We start from the raw sequence: 19,299 nt of genomic DNA on the forward strand, positions 1-19,299 counted from the left end.
ATGTTATAAAAGGAGAAATACAAAGATTTTTATCTGAATTTTTGCTTGAAATATTAATGGAATTTTCTAGGAGACTAACTCCTTTCAATATTATTTATTCATATATCTGGTTTGCTCTTCTCTTCAATGAAAACTACAGAAAGAGCATTATATATACCACTTTTAAAGTGTTGCAATTATAGCAGCTGTTTTTAAGTTCAAAGATATGACATAGTAAGCAGTCATTGAATAAACATAACCTACTTTGAGGTGTGAGAGCACACTGAAATGCTTTATTGCAGCTTATAATGGCATCTTAAAGGAAAATTTCAAAACCATGCACATTAAAGGCCATGTTCCAACTCCCCAAAATTGTTGAGAACAGTATTCAGAAGCCACATGTGAAAACTGTTTGAAATGTTCACTTCTGAAGGCTCATTTAACTGTCTGTCTTCTCTTTGCAAAGTGATACCCTGTTCCTTGCCTCTGGCTGTTATTTGGTATTTATAGAATCCCATCAGCATACGTGGAACTTTACTGAAGACATAAGGGAAGATCAGTGTCAGAGACCGTAAACTTTTTTCCATTCTATTTATATAAGCTTAATAAACGTAAAGGACCTGACTGGTGTCAAGCCAATAGAGTAGTAATGTAGCATGGAAATTGCTCTGAGGTTTCAGATTTGGATAATAGTATTAGTGGTGTTACCAAATACTACAGCTCTTCTGTAGGAGGCTTAGAAATGGACACAACACTTTAAAAATATCGTGCCACATTCTGAGCCTAAAAGGCAAGTGTTTTAACCCCAAACATCCTATCTCATTGCTGAATGAGGCACTATGAAGACTGGCATCTGTTTGGGAATTATTTACCTGGGTTTATGGTTCTCAACCTAGATATTGTATACAACGACATGGTTTCTGCATAAGTGGTGAAGGGGACAGAGTTCTCCCAAGCACATCAGCAGTTGCACATAACTATGGATGCTCTCATGGTATGGTATTGCATTTCAGAACAATATTTCTGTTGCAGTGTAGTAACAATCCTAGTAACAGAAATGTTTTTTACAAATGCAATTGTTACTACAATCCCAGTAATAGAAAATTTCATGAGAATTCTCATCTTAGAGGCTCCTGTTTCTCCCTTTAGACATTTTTTCAATTAGCAAATGTCAACTTTGTAGAAATAAAAATTAGCGCATTGAAATTTAGAAGTAAGACATCAAGAAATAATTCAAGCATGAAGTAAATCTTAACCACGACTTAAAGATAGGTAGAATCCTGGTGCCTACTAAAGTTGAAGAGGATATCATTTCAAAAAAATATGATCATAAAATTGGGGTGTGCCAATTATTATTCAGGGAGGAGGTCTGGATTGTGTGTGCTAGATATGTTGAGCCATAAAATAACAAATGATACATTTTAAGGTAATTTGAAGCCAGATTTCTTAGAGGATTAATATTCATTGAACATCTCCAGGCACCTAATGTATTACACATAGAAATCTTCTAATGTTATCTACTCCAATATTACATTACTTAATTAGCATTGAATTATATTTTTTACTCAATAACCATTCTGACAAATGAAGCTTAAGATAAAAATATGTATGCAGTAACTTTTTCTCATTTCTTTTTATCCATTCTGTATGTAGAAAAGCCATGTGCCTTGTTTTGCTCTCCCGTTGGAAAAGAACAGCCTATTCTTCTATCAGAAAAAGTGATGGATGGAACTTCTTGTGGGTATCAGGGATTAGATATCTGTGCAAATGGCAGGTGCCAGGTAAGACATTCCAAAAAGAAGAATTTATATGTTGAAGGAAAATTGTGGGACCATTGAGCAACTTCACAGTATGGTTGAAAGCTTTGGACTAAGATTCAAAAGATATTGCTATAGTCCTGCCTTGACTATGACCTTGAGCAAGTCTGATTTACTTTGAAACCTCATTTTTTTCATGTGTGTAATGATGCGTTTGACTTGGTACTCCATAAAATCTATTACTAACTGAAAGAATCTGAGATTTTGATTGTGTAATATACATATTTCAGGTTTAAACTTGGAGCACTTTGGACATTTTATATCAAAATATTTCAGACCAAAAATTCAGGCACTCTAGTTCTCCATGCCTTGTGTCTAAGACTGAGCCATGAGGCAAAAATCAATAAAATTGACCTTATAACTCATATTCAAGTATCCTCAATATACTTGAATCAGATGATTTTTAAATGCATATTCAACTTTCTTATAATAAACATTTTATTTGCTTTTCTCTTTCTTTTAAAAAATTTCCATTTACATGCATGTGTGTGTTTTTCATCTATGTTTAGAAAAAATAGAATTCCTGTTAAAGTGATTATGAAGAGCATAGTGGAGAGATCAAAGTGTAGAAGTGAGCAGTTGCTAGTCATGGTTCTCCCACTGTCTCAAGTTAACATTCCCTGGAAGATCAATATGTGCAAAGTTTAATGCCAAGTGTTTTCATGATCATCATCTATGTGGAGATAAGGAAGAGGCAGGTTTGGGCACATGGTGAAATCAGGCTCTGGTGCAGTCACAAGACCTTAGCTGACCCCGTGGGAAGCACTTAAACTGGCATGGGGCTTGAGGGTTGTTACCATTTTGGGTGAGAAAATCAGACCATTAACTCTCAGCATCTACTATTGTTTGGATACAAGCTGCCCCAGGAAGTGGCTACGACCTTGGGGAAAGCAGGTTTCCTTAGTCTAGATAGTTTCTGATAAACCTTCCAGAAGCAGGAGAAAAATAAATCCTTTAGCAATGAAAGAGGTTGCTGAGTGGAGTGGCACTGAGTCCATGACAGCCTTTAGGAAACTGTTACTGGGCAAATCACTTAAAATATATTTGCATGCATTAATTAATCTATAAAATAAAGTTGGTAGACCATTGGTCATTGACTTTGTGCTATATACACTCCTTTGAGAATTTGATGAACTTCTTTTTCCTCAGAAAAATGTACAACTGAACACACACATACACATATACATATACATGCACACAAATGCCAAAAATTGAAAACAATTTCAAGCAATGAATGGATCAATCCATGGTCCAATAGAAGCATATGCACTTCTGGGTAAGAAGCTGGGAACAACACAAAACTTAAATGCTTTCCCAGCTCTGAGATTCTGTATTTTGCCAGTAGGCTATAAGGTTTAAAGCATAGAATCATGTAAAACCATTGGCATAAGAAGCAGTCTTTTGACTATATATTAATTTCTTTTATTCTTTAACAGAATATGGCAATTACCAAAATGTAGTTTTTCATTAAAAAATATCTATATTTTATTTGATTTATATAATTTAAAGATGTTTTACCTATACATATTTTGTTTTCAGATATGCTCTACTATTGAAGCCTTCATCTCATCATTATATGTAAATCTATTAGATTATTGTATGTCTTAAATGAATTTATTTTTTAAATTGTGTATGTCAAACATAATAGCCTAAATTGCTATGCTTTTTACTTAACAGTATTGTATAAGCCAAATCTTTTACAAAGTCCCTGGGTAAAAATTAAAATTACAGCAAAAACAACAAAGATTTTGCACAAATACTATGTGGACCTGATGATTATAATTAAATTAGAATTGTTTGAAATGGATTGTGACTTATAATGGCATTAAAACACTTCAAGATTCTGGCTTTTTAATTAAAATGCTTCATTTAGTCTTTCAATAAAATTGAAAACATGCCTCTTTAGTTTTTCTGACAACCCTTAGCAATTGGGGGTTTGAGTAGAGTGTTTTATCACTGAATATATAGCACCAAAGCTGAATACAGCATTACAGACATAGTGAATGAAAGGCAATCGAAGGCAGACAACTTTCTCTGGTGACCCATTTTGGTTCTGTGACATTTCTCTTACTGAAAACGATAAGGAAGGCTGGAGCCTGTATGATCATGTTATTTGCGTATCTCCCACACACCAGTGGTACCTCAGGTACTTGCTACCAGTGATGTGGCACTGCCTCTTCAAAGTAGTTCATCTTCAACTTTTGGATTTATGTGAGCATATTTTGATATGTGTGGATACTTAAAGCTACCAATTATAAGATACAAAATATTTATCTTTTTTTTAAAAAATATATGATTATTGACCTGTAGTATATATGTCTATTCCTTACTTTTACTTTGGATTTACAGACCTTGTAATATCCTAGTTAAAAGATTGGGAAAAACTAAGAAACTGCTAAGTACCAACTTATTTCGTAGTTGAACTATTATTTACTGTATTCTCACCATTTGCCAAGAGGCAATCTGGGTACCATGGATAGAGCAATAAAGATACTTTTATCATTTCAAAAACACTCCAGCTCTCCTCAACTTTTTCCCCATTTGAACATGGAGAGACTTTTCTTCTCAACCCAGGACTCCCAGTTCAGGCTCCTGCTTAATGTTCTCTTCACATACTTGGTTGTGTTCTGAGCATTTCCTGTGGCTACTTCTTTCATCTAGACATTCTCTTTATTTCTCCCTGAATAAGCTTTGACTTGCTGATCAGAGTTCTGTGCTAACATTTTGTACCTCTTGACACTGATAGGACCCCCTTGACAAAAAGAAGGAATGCTGTATTGTGCAGTTTTAATGTGACTTTTGCTCCCAGCATATCCATCCTGCAGCTGCATTTAATAATCTGCTAGCTTCCCCCACCCCAACACCAGCAGCACCAGTCACAAAGATTCTGTTTTTCTTTCCGTTGCATTTAATATTTTAAAATTTCCTGAAAATAATTGGAACCTATTATAAATGGATGTATCATCAGTCTCTGTTCCAAATCCATCTTGATTAGGAGGAATTGTGTAATACTACCATTTATTTCTGACAGTACTGACATACTAAATTCTGCCCTTTGAGTATGTACAACTTTGGCTCATCAATTGGAAGCAAACATTATTTACAAGAAAAGAGGCAATTGATTGGGCCTTAGAAGATTCATATTAACAAAATTCTTCTGGGAGCTTATAAAAATTAATTCCCCAACTGTTCGTGTTTTCTTAAAGCAACCATGGGTTGTGAGGAGTTCTTACTCACATTCATGTGCTAGCTGCCAAAGGAGATAGGGATAAAATAAACTACAGTTGATTTATGAACTGTAGTAAAAATAAACAGCTATGCTTAGTTTTCCAGAAAGTTAATATTTACCATTTAGCACTTACTTTACAATCACTTTAAAAGTTAAGCCATCCATATAGTGAAGTATATCTGTTCTTTGTTGAGTAGAAGGAATTAAACTAATCATGTTGCATTTAACAGAAATGTGATTTCCTTTGGGACTTATGTACATTACATTTTTCTCAATAATATTTTTTCCAAATTACTTTATGGTGTAATTTAATACTTACTATAAAAGATACTCTATGCTGGTCAGAGTGGCTCACACCTATCATCCTAATACTTTGGGAGGCCAAGGCAGGCAGATTACTTGAGCTCAGGATTTCAAGACCAGCGTGAGCAACATGTTGAAACCTTGTCTCTACAAAAAAACACAAAAATTAATCCAGCATGGTGACACATGCCTGTAGTCCCAGCTACTTGGGAGGCTGAGGTGGGAGGCTGGCTTCAGCCTGGGAGGCAGAGGTTGCAGTGAGCCGAGATGGAGCCTCTGCCCTCCAGCCTAGGTGACAGAACCAGACCCCATCTGAAAGAAAAAGAAAGATAGAAAGATAGATAGAAAGGAAGAAAGAGAGAAAGAGAGAGGAAGGTATGTAGGTAGGTTAGCTGTCATCACTATCTAGGTAATTTTACAGATTATGTTATTTGACATTGGCTTGTTGTATTAGCTTGCACCAGAGAATATGACATTTTATAATATGACATTTTATAAGTTTTACAATTAAATATATCTGGTTTATAGAGACTATGTCCCAAATTAGTAGTAAAACAAAAAAGAATACCTCTATTTATGATGTGCTATCATTCTCTTGTTACAGAAAGTTGGCTGTGATGGTTTATTAGGGTCTCTTGCAAGGGAAGATCATTGTGGTGTATGCAATGGCAATGGAAAATCATGCAAGATCATTAAAGGGGATTTTAATCACACCAGAGGAGCAGGTAATTTTTCTTTATTTTTTCATAAATATTAATCCCTGCAATCTTTGGGGACACAAATTACATTGAATTTAACTTAAGAGATTATAGTTCTAATTCTATTGAAGACTTGCAATGGGTATTAAATGATTTTTGTGATGACATACAATACATGTGATATGAGCCAAAAATCCTAACAAGCCCATCTCCCAATAATGAAAATATGAAGTCATCTGTTGTACATTTAATAAGTTAGAAGAGCAAGGGAATAATCTAATTTGCATTGGCTAATGTTATCAGGTTTCTACAGACCTTATTCTCCAATGCAAAGAATGATGTCTACTGGAAAATAATGATTTGTAACAGCCTAAAGCAACCATTGAGAATAGTAATGTTGAGATTTTCAGCTTTCCATCTTTATTTTTTTCTTAATGTTTTTGCTACATTATCAGGGAGTACATTTTTGGAAACAGAGGGTCCATGACAGTGTAGCATACAACCAAGAGGAGTCAGAAGATGTGAGATAATGTTCCAAATAGATTTAACAGCAGAGTTCATCCTCTCTTGTTTTCTCATCTATAAATACTAATACTCAGGGAATGTGAGATTAAAATTATGAATGATCTACATAGTATACGTTTAAGGTAATTTACAACAAAATATGATATTGTCTTTACTGAAATATAATGATCCCAAAATGTGGTTTATGTACAGAAAATGCTTTATACTCAGGATCTTAAGCTTACTGGAAAGCAGCAAACATTTTCTGTGTTTACATTAGTCTGTTACCTGGGCATGTGTCTTGTACCCTTAATATTGGTATCTATTTTCATGATTGATATGCTTATGTCAAATATACTCTTTTCTTTTTAAAATTATACTGTACTTTTTGAGACAGCATGTCACTCTGTTGCTCAGGTTGGAGTGCAGTGGTGCATGGCTCACTGTAGCCTTAACATCCCATGCTCAAGCAATCCTCCTAACTCAGTCTCCCAAGTAGCTGGGACTAGAGGCATGCACCACCAGGCCCAGCTAATTTTTTTTTTTAATTTTGTTTTTTGTAAAGATGGGTCTCACTATGTTCCATAGATTTGTCTCAACTCCTGGGCTCAAGCAGTCCTCCTACCTTGGCATCCCAAAGTGCTGAGATTATAGACATGAGCCACTGTGCCCACTCTAAATATGCTGTTTTCATCATTAATATGCTTATATTAAATATACCAACATTTTCCTAGTTTAAATTTCTTTTTGAAAAGAACAAGAATTCTGAGCCTAATACATGAATTAATTTTAATACAAAGAACAGGCCATTTATGTTTGAGTAATCGAGAAAACAGTTCATTCTAGATAAAACAGTCCTTCAGAAAAGAAAATTAGTCACAGTCTTCTAAAGTATGAATGTAAATTGTTTGCTAGGCCTAAACAGAATAAAAGATAAGTGAGCCTGAACATCTTAAAGCCCGGAAATGAGTAGGGCCTATGGTAAATTGCAGATCAAACTCGCAGTCTTCAAAGTGGTGAAAAAGGTGATAGGTCTCAAACATCAAAAATCTGCCAGCACTCATTTAGAAAAAATAAATAAACAAATACTTAGCTGAAACAGGCTCTCAGACTTTCAACTAGGAAATGTAATTATAATAAGCTTTTTCCACCTGATTGTGATGGCAGAAGTTTTTTTTTATAGTGCAGAAATTCAAAAAAAAAATTGAAAGACTAAAAAAATTTAAAGATATTAGAGTTTTAAAGAATATTCTTTCATATTTATTTAGTATGCCTGGAAACAGTTCACAGAATACAGATGCACACTTAGCACTGATGCCTTTATTTAATTGTAACACTTCATATTTCCACTAAGCATAGAAAACAGAAATACCATTAAAAATCAGTGACTCTTTTTATTCTGACTGTAGTTATGTGAATATATATTTTCCCAGATTTTTATTTCAAATCCCCTTTTTATTCCACTTTAATTTCTACTTTTGTTCACTGTAGGTAAGTTATATTAAAACTTACCTACCATGTTTATTTGGAAAACATCAGCAGTGCCTAATATCGTACAAATATTAAAGGCTAGTAAGACCACTTTCTTCCTTACAACTCTGTTAATTTCACGTTGCTCACAGGGAAGAAACCAGAATTCTTCGCTTGGACCTTAAGGTCTACATGTGTTGTCCCTGTCTGTCTCTCCAGTCTCCTGTCACACCAAGGTCCTCTTCCTTCTCTGAGTCCTTACAGGTGCTTACACTGACCATGCCCCTACTGCCACCCACCAGCCTCTGCCACACACACCCACGTCTGGCGTTTCCAAATGTGTATCGATCAGCTTTCTCTTGGCTTTGATGGATGAATTCCTAGATATCACGTAGTTCTCAGTTCAAATATCATTTATTTAATGAAGTGATCCCAGAAGTGATACCTCCTATGGCTAGTGACTATTTTAGTGATGTTTACCATGTTTGTATCCATATCGTTTAGCTCTAGTCACATTTATAATTTTATGTTCCCTTGTCTTTCCTATGCCATTAGGCCTTAAGCTCGATGAGAAAAAAAATATGCTATTTTTGTTTAACACCATATTTGTAATTATCAGCATAGTATGTGATCCATTAATATTTGCTAGTTTAATAATGAAATGCTAAATTTGTATAACGTTCTATTTTAAAAATTCTGCAGGAGTTATTCATTCTATCACAGGCACCATCTACTTGTGACTTCAGGAATGTTGTATTTATTTCTCTTGAGACGATTTTATCCCTATAGCTATGTACTTCCTAGAATTTTTTAAAGGCCATGCAGCCCTCTTTGTCCAGTTTGGCCACGCACGTTGAATATATTGTATGAGTAACACATGTGCAGACACACATGGGTGTTTTCAGTCCCTGTGCTCTACTTAGAGTTTGCTAAATCATTTTTGTTGGAGCTGGAAAATAAATTCAAGAAGCGTTTTTTTTTTGTTTTTGTTTTTGTTTTTTTTTCTTAGTACTTTATCATGTCTTCCATTGTAATTTGCCTAGCTAAGTGATACATTTTTAGAGGAATGAAAGGCAAATTACGTATTGGCCAGTTGTTGAACTGCATAGTTATCAGTATATACTAAGAAGAAAATGGGCATAAAATGTTTTATTCTTTGTATAAGAAAATGAAGTACAAGGAGGACATACTGTAAGAGCTTTTGTGTGTGTAGTTGTTTGCCACAGCAGTGGGAGAGTCCTAGTGTTAACTATTTTTTTTTTATTTTAGGAAATAGTTGCAGTGAATTATAGCAGGCAGTGAATTATAGCAGGAAGTGAACAGGAGAAATAGACAGACCTGAGTTCAAAGCTTGGGTCAACTAATTACTGACAATGCAGTGTTGGAAAGTGTGTTTTTTCCTCTATCTTTATTTTCTCATCATATTAAATTAGAAGTGTAATATCCACCTTGGAGGCTATAATTATGCTTAAAATTAATAATTTATGTAAAGTAACTATAATAATGATTAGCACATACAGTTTTTCAAAATATGGCATTTGTTACTTCACTGTTACCGTGAAGATGAAGAATGATATCAACATTTTAAGATGGCTGATTAAAAATGGGATCTCTGGTTATAAAATAGGATGTTATTGTGTGTAAAGTGCACAAGAGGATCAAATTTACAATATTGACTTCGCTGGCTTCATGATCCAACTTCTAAGCTTCTAAGTCAGTACACTGTTAATTGTGCCAAATGGCATATTTACTGAAAGTATTTAACTCCCAGTCATTGGCTTTCCCTCTTCATATGTGTTTGATTAATATTTTTCTACCTCTCTTCTTAAATCAGTCTAACCTTTCCTTTAAGTCATCCCAACTCAATAAAAGAGAATCACTGTAAATATAGCTATAAACTTAGATATACCTATAGCTCTAATGTATAACATACCTCAGAGAGTACCATTAAACTCAAACAAGAATTTGCACATACTAGCTCTACTTTGTTATATCTACTCTTCTTTTTTAATATTCTGAAGTTCAACATCTGCTCCCAACACTTTGCTGAATTCATTTGCTTGGAGATTAACAGTTATCTCTTGACTGGAACACTCAGAAGACTCTCTTTGGCCACCTTTCTCTTTGATGCCTCATGTTTGACATACAGCTTTTGACAGTTCACCAGCAATTCTTCTTGAGATATTCTCATCCATAGGGTCCCACTTCCCAAAACAGACCAGATGTCCTCCTTCTCCTTCTCCTTCTCCTTCTTCTTCTTCTTCTTTTTTATTTTTATTTTTGAGACAGAGTCTCACTCTGTCACCGAGGCTGGAGTACAGTGGCACAATCTCAGCTCACTGCAACTTCTGCCTCCCAGGTTCAAGTGGTTCTTCTGCCTCAGCCTCCTGAGTTGCTGGGATTACAGGCGTGTGCCACCACACCCAGCTAATTTTTTGTATTTTTAGTAGAGACGGGGTTTCACCGTGTTAGCCAGGATGGTCTTGATCTCCTGACCTTGTGATCTGCCTGCCTCGGCCTCCCAAAGTGCTGGGATTACAGGCGTGACCCACTGTGCCTGGTCCCATTCCTCTATCTTTTTTCCCGATTTATTTTTATCACTTTGTTAAAAACTATGACTGTCACCAAAGTTGAGTCCTTGATTTCTCTTCTTGATTTTCTCCACTTATTTCCATGCCTTAACTTGGTGATTCTGTAAGGATATCTCACAAAGCTACGTCAGTAGCATGACCTTTCTCTAGATTCCAGATGTTACAGGGTTCTTACTGGATGGTTTTACTAGTGTGTTGTACCATTTTGTTAGATACAAATTGCAAAACCAAATTTATTCAGTTATTACCAAAACTAGATGATTTCTCTCTTAACTTCCATGTTCCTGTAAATGATGCCCCATTCTCACATAGCTAATAACAAAGCATTGTGTTCAATATTTATTATGCCCACTTTCTTTTGGTTACTAAGTTCAGAAAATTTTTTCTACAGAGTATCTTCTGGATTTTCTCCCTTAGCCTCCACTACTCCTGGATTTTACCATTAGTGTCCTGACACTGTCACCCACAACTATATCCCTGTTCATCTTGGATATCACTGTTAGACAAAGCCTCTCAAAGCCAGGATCCAATTACCAAGATCCTTGCTATAGAATGTTCGATAGTTTCAAATTGATAAATTCATTCTCCTGGGCATGCATTTAAACTCTCTTTAATAAAGCTACTCTCTTACATCTCATTCCATCAGAATTATTTCATTCAAGTACCAGTAACCACACCACATATCCCTTACTCTTCCTTATACACAGTGAACTCATCCTTTTTCTGTATGTATCTGAAGCCTACCCATTCTCCAAAGGCAGTTCATCTATTTACTTTTTTGTGAAGCTTTCCTTTATAAGTTGTTCTCTCTTCTGAATCATAGTGATTCTGTCTGATGACATTGTTTCCCAAGTATGAGTAATGTTTAACAGGGAAAAAAAAATCCTACCTCTGTGAATAAAAATAGCAGTGAAGCCTTGAAGGTAGTAGCTTAAACAACTCTGGTTTATAATCTTCAGCAGAGAACTAACCATATCATTTTGCATATTACCTTTTTAACATGATATTTGCCATTGTATTCAACTCATTTATATAAGGTAGTTATGCCTGTCTTTCCAATTCAATTATAAGCTCACTGAAGGCAGAAGTCACATACCTGACTTCTATGTGCAAATAGCCATTATGCATTTGTTTCCATTTTAATTGCTGCGTATTTTGTTCATATGAAAAAGTGACAGTGCTTTTATGTTTAGTGTTACTGAGAATGGCTTAGTGTTGCTGAAATGTGCAATTCAATAGTTAAACAAACTGTGTTCTTGAATGGAAATTACTATTCTAAAAGCACATGGCACTACTTCCAGCCACTGCCACCAGGTGGGGTATATGCTACCTTTTGGTATATGCCAAATATCTAAATATTCTCAGGAAGAGGAATAATTAATAAATAGGAGACAACTCTGGAATTAGGTCTTGTGCCTTTTTTAAAGCTTAGAAGGTAGACTTTTATAAGATACATGGATCTGCACAGAACTACTAAGAACAATATTTTAATATAATTGGAAAATAACTATTCAAGCAAAAGTAGGCATCTGTTCTCACTATTCTGCACTAAGTGAAACTTGAGTCTGTATTTTTCTACACATTTTCTCTTATCTCACTTTACCTTATCATCTTATTTCTCTTCAAGCATTATATCCCTAACATCTGCTGAAAAATGTTTCCTGAGAAGCACCTAATTTTGCCTTGGGTCTAGCTGTCTGACATCTTCAGAGATGACCCTAGACTGCTTGGTGTGACCTAACACTTTCTGTCTCCGGCATCAGTTTCAAAACCCTTTGTTAATATCCTCCAGAAAATGCTTGGTCTCTCTTGTCCTATACTTCAGTACTCCAGGGATTTAGTCCAGGCCTGCTATATTTTCTCCAGCTATATATTCTTTTTCCCCACACTTTCTAACCTAAAGAAGTTCCCACAACAAAATCTGAGGTTTTCTGTTCTATTTCACGATCCACTGTGTTTCTAACCAGGCTGTTCCACTGGGTTTTTTTCTTTCCTTACAATTCATAAGGTATCAATGAGCTTTTTTTGTTGTTTTACATAAAATAAAAGTGCCTGTTTGTCCTCCGTAGTGCTGTAGGCTCAACATCTTTCCAAGAAACTTCACTGGAAATCATGACAGCTTTTATATATAAAAATTTTTCTTTACGTAAGTAGTGAAATATCATAGCAATAACCAAAACCAAAAGGAAAACAAAAGGCAAGTCAATCAAGAAAAGAGATTTTGAAGGAACTCAAGATTTATTTCATGTTTTATTGACCCTTACAGGTTATGTAGAAGTGCTGGTGATACCTGCTGGAGCAAGAAGGATCAAAGTTGTGGAGGAAAAGCCGGCACATAGCTATTTAGGTAACCTGTGTTACAGACACAGAGAAGATCCAAGTACGAGCCCAACTCCCTGCCCTGAGAGTTCTATGATGAGGAGGAAGTCAATCTGTTTCTAGTTTTATGTTTGAACTTCCCAGGAACTATCTTTTGTCATATTAAGTAGGAATATTTTTCCTTCTCTCCCAAGGACTTCCCAGGAGCAAAAGCAATCTGGTTGTCTGTATGTTTTTGAGGGGTAAAAATTGCTTCCACATGTTAGTCCAAGATAAAAAAACAAAACAAAACAAAACAAAAACCTCATTGAATGATTTGGGTATGATTTATATTCATATATATTCCGTAACTATATTTATTTCACATATATACATACATTCACACACACATATACATATTAGTTGCATTTATAAATGAATTTATGTGTATATATATAATGATCATTTTATCAGGAAATCTTGTGGCATTTTTGAAGTAATGTTCTACATACTAAAGGACTTGATTTTTTAATGGAAAAGGGTTCTCTCTCTTGCCTCATTTTAGGAAAACTCACCTATGAAGAAAATATTTTTAAAATTTTTAACTATTATGAAAAGTACTGTATCAGTTATTTTAATCGTTTAATTAGGTCATTTCATGATTTTTAAATATATGAAAAAAAGTTGTCAAAATATACATGCTCATATGTTTAAAAAAAAAAAGTTTCAATCTAAATCTTGTGAAATGAGGTTTTATCTGGCATCCAGAGATAGAGGGACCTAATATGATGATGTCAGGCAGAAGACTAAATAATTTTCCAGAATTGTAACACTGTGTTTGTATTATCTTTACACACACACACAAAGCTCTCAAGCCTATTTTTTGTAACAAAAATAATGTCCTCCCTATTTTTTCTTAAATGAGCAATAATGTCCCAATGAGGAATCCTTTGTACATAAAAACAACTCAGCTTATGTGATTGTTTCTACTCTGCAATATCAAAAATACACAATCTACACTCAGATTGAATTTTTTTCAATAGAAGTTGAATTCTAGGAGTAGAAAAATTTGAGGAAAGGGGACAGTAAAAGGAATTCTTTATCATGTGACACACTCATTACCAATTATTACCATTTGTTCCCAATATATGCATTGGTATTTAATCTATTTTACCTACTATGGTACAAATAGATCATACAGGATTTTCAAATACAGATTAAAAGTCCTGATACCCAGTTTTTAGAGACACTGGCCATAATCTAGACGATTTCAATACATTCATTCAATAACAGACAAGTGGTTATTACACTTGCATGTATGTTTTCTTTTTTCCAAGCTATAAAGGAATATATAGATATGTCATATGGAATTTTGTCAATTATACAAAATTCTAAATTATAGTATGGGTTATAGTAACCTGACACATGTGACTGAATAAGCCAGGCAATATTACAAAGGTGACATCTTCATGCTGTCTCCAATTTCTTACCTCCCAGTCTCTTTAACCAATCCAGTCCTGTTTCCTGTCTCCCTCTACAGTAAATGCCTTTTTTAAGGTCAGCAAATACCCTCTATGTTGACAAATCTAATGTTACTTGACCTGTAAACAGCATTTAAAACTGCTGACCTCTCCTCATTTCATTAAACACTTAGAGGACCACTGGATGCCCCTTACTGGTCTCTTTTGTGAGGTCTTCAGCCTCTTTATGTTTCCAAATGTTCCCATACTATAGGGTTCAGGCCTAGGTCCTGATCTTTTCTCTGCTATATTTTCTCCCTAGGGAGTTACATCCAGCTCTATTGTTTTACACGTTTATTTTATCAAAAGTTTCATAGGTACCTCAGAAATTATAAGTCTGATATAGTTTGGATGTTGTCTCTTCTAAATCTCATGCTAAATTCTGATCCTCAATATTGGAGGTGGGGCCTGGTGGGAGGTGATTGGATCATGGGGACAGATTTCTCACAAGTGGTTTAACACGATCCTCTTGGTGCTGTCCTCATGACAGTGAGTTCACATGAGATCTGATTACTTAAAAGTATGTGACACGCACCCCCCACCCTCCTGCCCCTTGCTCCCTCTCTCCCCATATGAGATGCCTGCTCAAGCTGCACTTTCTGCCATGACTGTAAGCTTCCTGAGATGCTCATCAGAAGACAAGCAGATGGCAGCACCACACTTCCTGTACAGCCCACAGAACTGAGAACCAATTAAATCTATTTTCTTTATATACTACCCAGTCCCAGGTGTTTCATGATAGCAGTACAAGAACAACCTAACAGAAAGTCCCAAATCAAAAGTCCAAATAAAAAATTTGATTTCCACTCCATGCTAAAACCTCTTCTTCCTTTGGTGTTCTCCACTGCAGTGAATGTCACTGCATTAGTGTCCTATGCCTACTATAACAATTACTGCAAATTTGGCTACTTAAAACAACAAAAATGTATTCCCTCATAGTTCTGCAGGCCAGAAGTCAAAAATCAGTTTCACTGGACCAAAAGTCAGTGTTTGCAGTGTTACACTATCTCTGGAGACTCTAGGAGAACATCTATTCCCTGTATTTTCCAACTCTGGTGGCTGCCAGCATTCCTTCGCTTGTGGCCTTGTCACTCCATTGTCTGCCTGCATGGTCTCATTGCCTTCTCCTTTCCTTCTGGGTTCAAATTTTCCTCTTCTTCTCTCTTATAAGGATACATGTGATTGTACTTAAGGCCTACCCGGATAATTCAGGATAATATCCCATCTCAAGATCTTCAACTTAATATCTGTAATTTTTTAAAATGTGCCACAGAAGGCAATTATCTTAATTTGTGCTGCTATAAAAATGCCATGGATTAGGTAGCTTATAAACAACAGAAATGTATTGCTGATAGTTCTGGAGGCCAGGAAGTCCAAGATCAAGGCACTAATAGAGTTGGTGCCCTTTAAGGGCTCATTTCCTGATTTATAGATGGCATCTTCTCGCTGTGTCCTCACATGGTGGAAGGGGCTAGCTAGCTCTCTGGGATAAGGACACTAATCCCAATTATAAGGGCAGAGCTCTTATGACCTAGTCACTTCTGAGAAGATTCCACCTTCTAATGCTTCTAATTCTAACTTGGGGTTAGTATTTCAACATATAAATTTTAGGAGGGGGACACAAATATTCAGACCATAGCAGTAGCATTCATAGGTTCCAAGGATTAGGATATGGGTATCTTTTCCCCCCTCAATAAAATTTTTTATTGTAAAATATATATCACATAAAATTTACCGTCACAGCTATTTTTAAGTGTCAAGTTCAGTGAATTCAGTGGCATTAAGTACATTCACATTTCAATGAAATCTTTTGAAGGAATACAAAAAACCCATTTTAAAATTCATATGAAATTCAGGTTTGACCCTGAATAGTCAAACCAATCCTGAAAAAGAACAAAGCTGGAAGATGCAAACTTTCTGATAGTAAAACTTTCTACAAAGCTACGGCAATTAAAACAGTATGATCCTGGCATAAAGACAGACATCTAAACCAATGGAAAAGAATAGGAAGTTCAGGAATATATATATATATTCAAATGATTTTCAACAAGGGTACCAAGACCATTCAACTGAGAAAGGACAGTCATTTTTTTTCCAGTGGTGCTGGGAAATCTAGATATCCACATGTAGAAAAATGAAGTTGGACCTTTACCTAAAACCATATAAAAAGGCTGTTTTGTCCAGGGCTTTTGATTTTTGATTACTGATTTAATCTCCTTGCTAATTATAGTTCTATTTATGATTTCTCTTTCTTCGTGATTCACTTTTGGTAGGTTTTGTTTTGGGAAATGTGCACATTTCATCTAGGTTATCTAATTTATGGTCATACAGTTGTTTATAGTACTCTCATAATCCTTTTTATTTCCATAGCATTGATTATAACATCCCCACTTTCATTTCTAATTTTAGTAATTTGAGTCTTGTCTTTTCTTTTGTTCCCTTAGTCAGTCTAGCTAAAGACTTGTTAATTTTGTTGATTTTTTTCAAAGAACTATCTTTTAGTTTTGTTGATTTTTCTCTATTGTTTTCTATTCTACGTTTCACTTATCTTTAATCTTATTTGCTTTCTTCTACTAGTTTGGGATTCAGTTTGTTGTTTTTCCAGTTTCTTACATGGTTAAGTTTTGTTGTTAATTTGAGATCTTTTTTCTTTTTTAATGTAAGGGTTTATAGGTATACATTTTCTCCCTGGAAAAACTTTTGCTGTGTCCCATAAGGTTTGGCTTTGGCATGTTGAGTTTTCATTTGTCTCCAGATAATTTCTAATTCCTGATTAGATTTTTTTTTCATTGTTGCATTGGTTGTTAAATAGTATGTTGTTTAATTTCTACAAATCTGTGCATTTTCTGTTTCTGTTCTTGATTTCTAATCTCATCCCTTTGTGGTCAGAGAAGATATTTTGTATGATATTATATCTTTTAAGAACATAGATAGATATCGGGGGGGTTGTTATTCAGCTCATCATATTCATTAATTCCTATCCAGTAGTTCATGTCAAAACTGAGAGTCCTCCTTGATCCTTCACTTTCTTAACTGCTCTAGTGTGATGCATCAGGAAATCATTTCAGTTACTCAAAATTATTACTTTTTCTCCACGTACACTGACCTCTAACCAAGCTACTCTCTATTACATTGTCCTGCTTTATTTTCTGTATTACACTTATCCTTATTTGATTTTTTTATTTGTTCAAATTCTTGCTTTTCTAATGTCAATCTCCATTGTTAATTTTTGAAGGCATTTTGTTCTTTTGTCTACAATAGCTAAATCAAAGTCTGGCACACAGGAAATTACAGACTTTTTGAGTGAATTTGTTTAAGAAAAAGATGTTTCACACTTGGTTAGTATAGGCCAGTGCATTACATATATCCATAAATCCTCAGAATACCTCTATGAAGTAGGCATTATTAATTTCCCAATTTTTAAAATCTGGTAATAGAGTGACAGAAACTTTAAATTTCTTGCCCAAGGTTATACATCTAAGAAGCTGTGAACCTAGATTTGAACCCGAGGTGTCTAGGGATAGCATCTGGGTTCTTAGGCACTGAACCATGCTGCCTCCTTTTTAGTTTTATTATTTTAAGTAATTGTCTTCCATGCAACACGTGTGATTTAAAAGTACATGTCATATTTAAACACATTTTCTTTAAACTTCTCCCATATAACCTCTTTTTCCCCTTTTAAACCAGGGTGATCAACTAATTGTATAGAATTAACTCAGAAGGGTATAAATCATGAAATGACTGTTTTCTTCTCTACTTGTTGTCTCCAATTGTACTAAATCCCATCATTTTTCTCTGTTAGTGACCTCTAAACATAAGTCTCCAATCACTCTTTGTTTTTAAAAGACCACTTAGTTTAAAAGTTGAATCACATATCTGTCTCAGTTACTGTAAATTCTCCTTGTGCTTAGCCTTAGGCCCAAGTGAGCAGGGTCTTTTACTTGTAGAAAGAAACACTATCTATGCCCCTAAACAGACTGAATGCTGCTTTGGAGATTAAATCAATGTTGGAAATACTAGTATGTTACCATGTTTATTCAAGAGCACATTTCCTTACTTGCTAACTCAGAAAAAATAATTCACCTCTGATGAATCAGAGGAAGAGTGCCTTGGAGCACACATTCTTGGAGGCAAAGAGACCAGTTGCATAAACCTAGCGAAAGAATAGAAATAGGAAACACCCAGTAGCTTCCAAAGACGTTGAAGAGGTTGAACTGATGGAACTTGCTGAAAAATAGATGTGTGTTGATAGAGGATAAAAATTCAAGGATGACTTCTAGGTTTCTGGCAAGTAATAGTAACACTTACTAATGTGGGACGCATGGATGAGGGGCAAATTTGGAGTAAAGAAGAAATGACACTGTGTTAAAATCAGATTTCAGTCCTAGAGACTTGGCAAATAGATGCACTTCATAAATCACATTTCCTAAAGGCTCCTTTGGGCATAGGAAGGAAGTCATTGGAAATATTCATCTTGAAATAGCTTTAGCAAAAAGAAAAGAAAATAGAACCTTGGCAAACTGATCATTCTTAAACAAATTAACCTGTCTACGTCAAACTTATATTATTTTATAGAGATAATTAATCCCCTCCCAATATAATTATTGTTTTTCATCATTCCTTCTTCGAACTGTATTCTTAATGGCAATTATTATTTGCTTTTCTGAAGACTGTGGCATTATTGTCTTGTTAGTAATTTATCAAAAAGCCTAAACTGGAAAATATTTCAGATAGATCTATGTTGTATCTTTGCAAAATCATTGCAGCTCACGAGTCTTTAAAAAAATGTCGAGAAGGTCATATGCATCTACTTACCTTCCATGCAGTTTTGTATGTAAAGCAGGATGGACAACTTCTCATTAAAAAATATTAAAATGAGCAAAATTCAAA

The 19,299-nt window shown here is 35.0% G+C and overlaps 1 protein-coding gene across 1 annotated transcript in view; it reads left to right on the forward strand.

Moving 5' to 3' along the window:
• ADAMTS19 (ADAM metallopeptidase with thrombospondin type 1 motif 19) overlaps nucleotides 1-19,299 on the forward strand; it is a 282,768-nt gene that overhangs the window by 191,647 nt on the left and 71,822 nt on the right. Inside the window, exons 14-16 of the mRNA XM_001099247.5 lie at nucleotides 1,633-1,760; nucleotides 5,933-6,053; nucleotides 12,858-12,938. Coding sequence (XP_001099247.4) covers nucleotides 1,633-1,760; nucleotides 5,933-6,053; nucleotides 12,858-12,938 — 330 coding nt within the window. The remainder of the gene's footprint in view (nucleotides 1-1,632; nucleotides 1,761-5,932; nucleotides 6,054-12,857; nucleotides 12,939-19,299) is intronic.

Source organism: Macaca mulatta, chromosome 6 (genome assembly GCF_049350105.2).
Source record: "Macaca mulatta isolate MMU2019108-1 chromosome 6, T2T-MMU8v2.0, whole genome shotgun sequence".
NCBI classification, from domain to species: Eukaryota; Metazoa; Chordata; class Mammalia; order Primates; family Cercopithecidae; genus Macaca; species Macaca mulatta.